This window comes from Merops nubicus, unplaced genomic scaffold (genome assembly GCF_000691845.1).
Source record: "Merops nubicus isolate BGI_N331 unplaced genomic scaffold, ASM69184v1 scaffold31005, whole genome shotgun sequence".
NCBI lineage: Eukaryota > Metazoa > Chordata > Aves > Coraciiformes > Meropidae > Merops > Merops nubicus.
The window spans coordinates 1-2648 of NW_008610789.1; the positions used below are offsets into that span (position 1 = coordinate 1).

General features: G+C 54.2%; 1 protein-coding gene across 1 annotated transcript; it reads left to right on the top strand.

Moving 5' to 3' along the window:
* Nucleotides 1-47: 47 nt before the first annotated feature.
* Nucleotides 48-2633, top strand: CDC37 (cell division cycle 37; the record flags this gene model as incomplete). The annotated part of the gene is made up of 7 exons (XM_008941020.1): nt 48-332; nt 423-528; nt 794-909; nt 1590-1712; nt 1792-1974; nt 2055-2126; nt 2451-2633. Coding segments are annotated over 7 exons (1068 nt in total), but the record flags the coding sequence as incomplete, so codon positions are not given.
* Between the last annotated feature and the right edge of the window lie 15 nt (nt 2634-2648).

Sequence of the window (2648 nt, forward strand, 5' to 3'; positions counted from 1 at the left end):
AATTTGGGGTGATTGACTCAAGGGGGGGGATCTTTTGGTGCTTCCAGGCTCGTGTGGAGAGGATGGAACAATTCCAGAAGGAAAAAGAAGAGTTGGATAAAGGCTGCAGGGAATGCAAGAGGAAACTGGCCGAGTGTCAGAAGAAAATGAAGGAGCTGGAGCTCTCAGAAGCTGGAAAAGGGAAAGGGGGAGAGCTGGAAAAGCTCCAGGCCGAGGCCCAGCAGCTGAAAAACGAGGAGAAAAGTTGGGAGAATAAATTGGAAGAGCTGAAAAAGAAAGAGAAGAACATGCCTTGGAACGTGGATACCCTCAGCAAAGATGGTTTCAGCAAGGTGAGGCTTCAAAAGGGGGGAGCCTGAAGGTTTTGGGGAGCCCCCCAAGGGGGGTTTGGTGGCTCAGGGTCTTTTGGGTGTTCCCCTCAGAGTGTTTTCAACGTCAAACCCGAGGAGAAGGAGGAGACTGAGGAGCAGAAGGAGAAGAAACACAAAACTTTCGTGGAGAGATATGAGAAGCAGATCAAACACTTTGGTGAGGGGACCTTCCCCCCCTTTTTTGGGTCGATTTAGGGGGGGTTTTGGGGGGTTTTTTGAAGGGGGCCTTCAAGTTAGGCCCCACTCTGCCTCAGAGTTGCTGATTTGAGGGGTTTTCCCCCCTCATTTTTTTTTGGGCCAAGGAGGAGCTTAGTGTGTTTTTGAAGGAGGGGTTGAATGGAACCTGGAGGGGACTCGTTGCCCCCTCCCCCTTTTAATTGCTGATGAGTTTTTTGTGTTAATGAGGGCCAAAACTCCCCCAGGGATGCTGAGACGTTGGGATGACAGCCAAAAATACCTCTCAGACAACCCCCACTTGGTCTGTGAGGAGACAGCCAACTACCTGGTCATCTGGTGCATCGACCTGGAGGTGGAAGAGGTGAGAAGGGAGAGGGAAAGGAGGTGGAATTCCTCCTGGATTTGGGTTGGGATCGTTCCTTCCTCCTTTTCCTGGCCAGGAATTTCTTGGATTTTCAGGAATTGGGTCGTTTCTGCCCACGTTGGGGTTGATTTGGCTGCTGGGAAGCTGGGAAGGGTGGGACTGGGGGATGGTGGAATGAGGGGATGGTGGAAAGGAGGAGTGGGAGGATGAGGGAATTGTGGAAAAGAATAGGAGGAGGAGGGAAGGGTGGAAATCAGTGGGAAAATTAGGGAATTGTGGGATGAATCCTCTTGGAAAAGCTCTTTAGGGTCATCCCACTAGAACTCCAAGTCTTGTAACTCCAAATCCCAGAGCCCAGGGGCCAAATCCCAGAGCCCAGGGGCCAAATCCCACCCCCAAGGCACCAGATCCTGGTGGAATCTCATCCTATCAACCTCATTCCATGGATCCAGCCCACTCAGATCCCTCTGTAGGGATCCCTCCTCCAGCAGATCCCTCCTCCCACCTCCCTCCCCCTCCTCGGGAACCATCCCCAAACTCGGGGCGCCCTCCATCCCCTCCCACCATCCCCCAACCCTCAAAATCTCACCTTTTCTCCTCCAAACGACCCCCTGGGGGGGGGCTGGGTGAATTGGGGGGGTTCCTCACAGCTTTTTTCCCCCCTTTTCCCCCCTCAGAAACACGCCCTGATGGAGCAGGTCGCCCACCAGACCATCGTCATGCAGTTCATCCTGGAGCTGGCCAAGAGCCTCAAAGTGGATCCCAGGGCTTGTTTCAGGCAGTTTTTCACCAAAATTAAGGTGAGGAAAGAGGCTGAGGACCCCGAGTAGAGTGGGAAGAGGGGGATTAAAGGGGGTTCTCACCCCTAATTTCCTCCAGACAGCAGACCAGCAGTACATGGAGGGGTTCAACGACGAGCTGGAGGCTTTCAAGGAGAGGGTGAGGGGCAGGGCCAAGGTGAGGATCGAGAAGGCAATGAAGGAATATGAAGAAGAGGAGAGCCAGAAACGTTTGGGTCCCGGGGGGCTGGACCCCGTGGAGGTCTACGAATCCCTCCCTCCTGTGAGTAAACCCCTCCCCCCTCTCCCCCAGGCTTCATTTTGGGGTTGAAACCCCCCCTAAATTGAAGCATTTCCTCCTAGGAGCTGCAGAAATGTTTCGACGTCAAAGACGTTCAGATGTTGCAAGACACCATCAGCAAAATGGATCCTACTGTAAGTTTCTTTGTCCCCCCCGTGGAGGTCTACGAATCCCTCCCTCCTGTGAGTAAACCCCTCCCCCCTCTCCCCCAGGCTTCATTTTGGGGTTGAAACCCCCCCTAAATTGAAGCATTTCCTCCTAGGAGCTGCAGAAATGTTTCGACGTCAAAGACGTTCAGATGTTGCAAGACACCATCAGCAAAATGGATCCTACTGTAAGTTTCTTTGTCCCCCCCGATTCTTGAGGGGGTTGAGGAGAGGGTGAGGGGTCCCCCAGACCTGCTAGAGGGGAAAGAACCCCCCAAAAAAGAGTCCAACTCCCCCCAAATTGTGTTTCAGGAGGCCAAGTATCACATGCAGCGCTGCATCGACTCCGGGCTCTGGGTGCCCAACGCCCGCCCCGGGGAGGGGGCTGAGAAGGGAGGGGGGGGCAGCAGCTCTGAGCCCCCCTACGAGGAGATTCCCAGGGAAATTCCCAGGGAAAACGGGAAAAAGGTGGCTGAGGAGAGAGGGAAGCCCTGAACGGGGCCTTTTTTG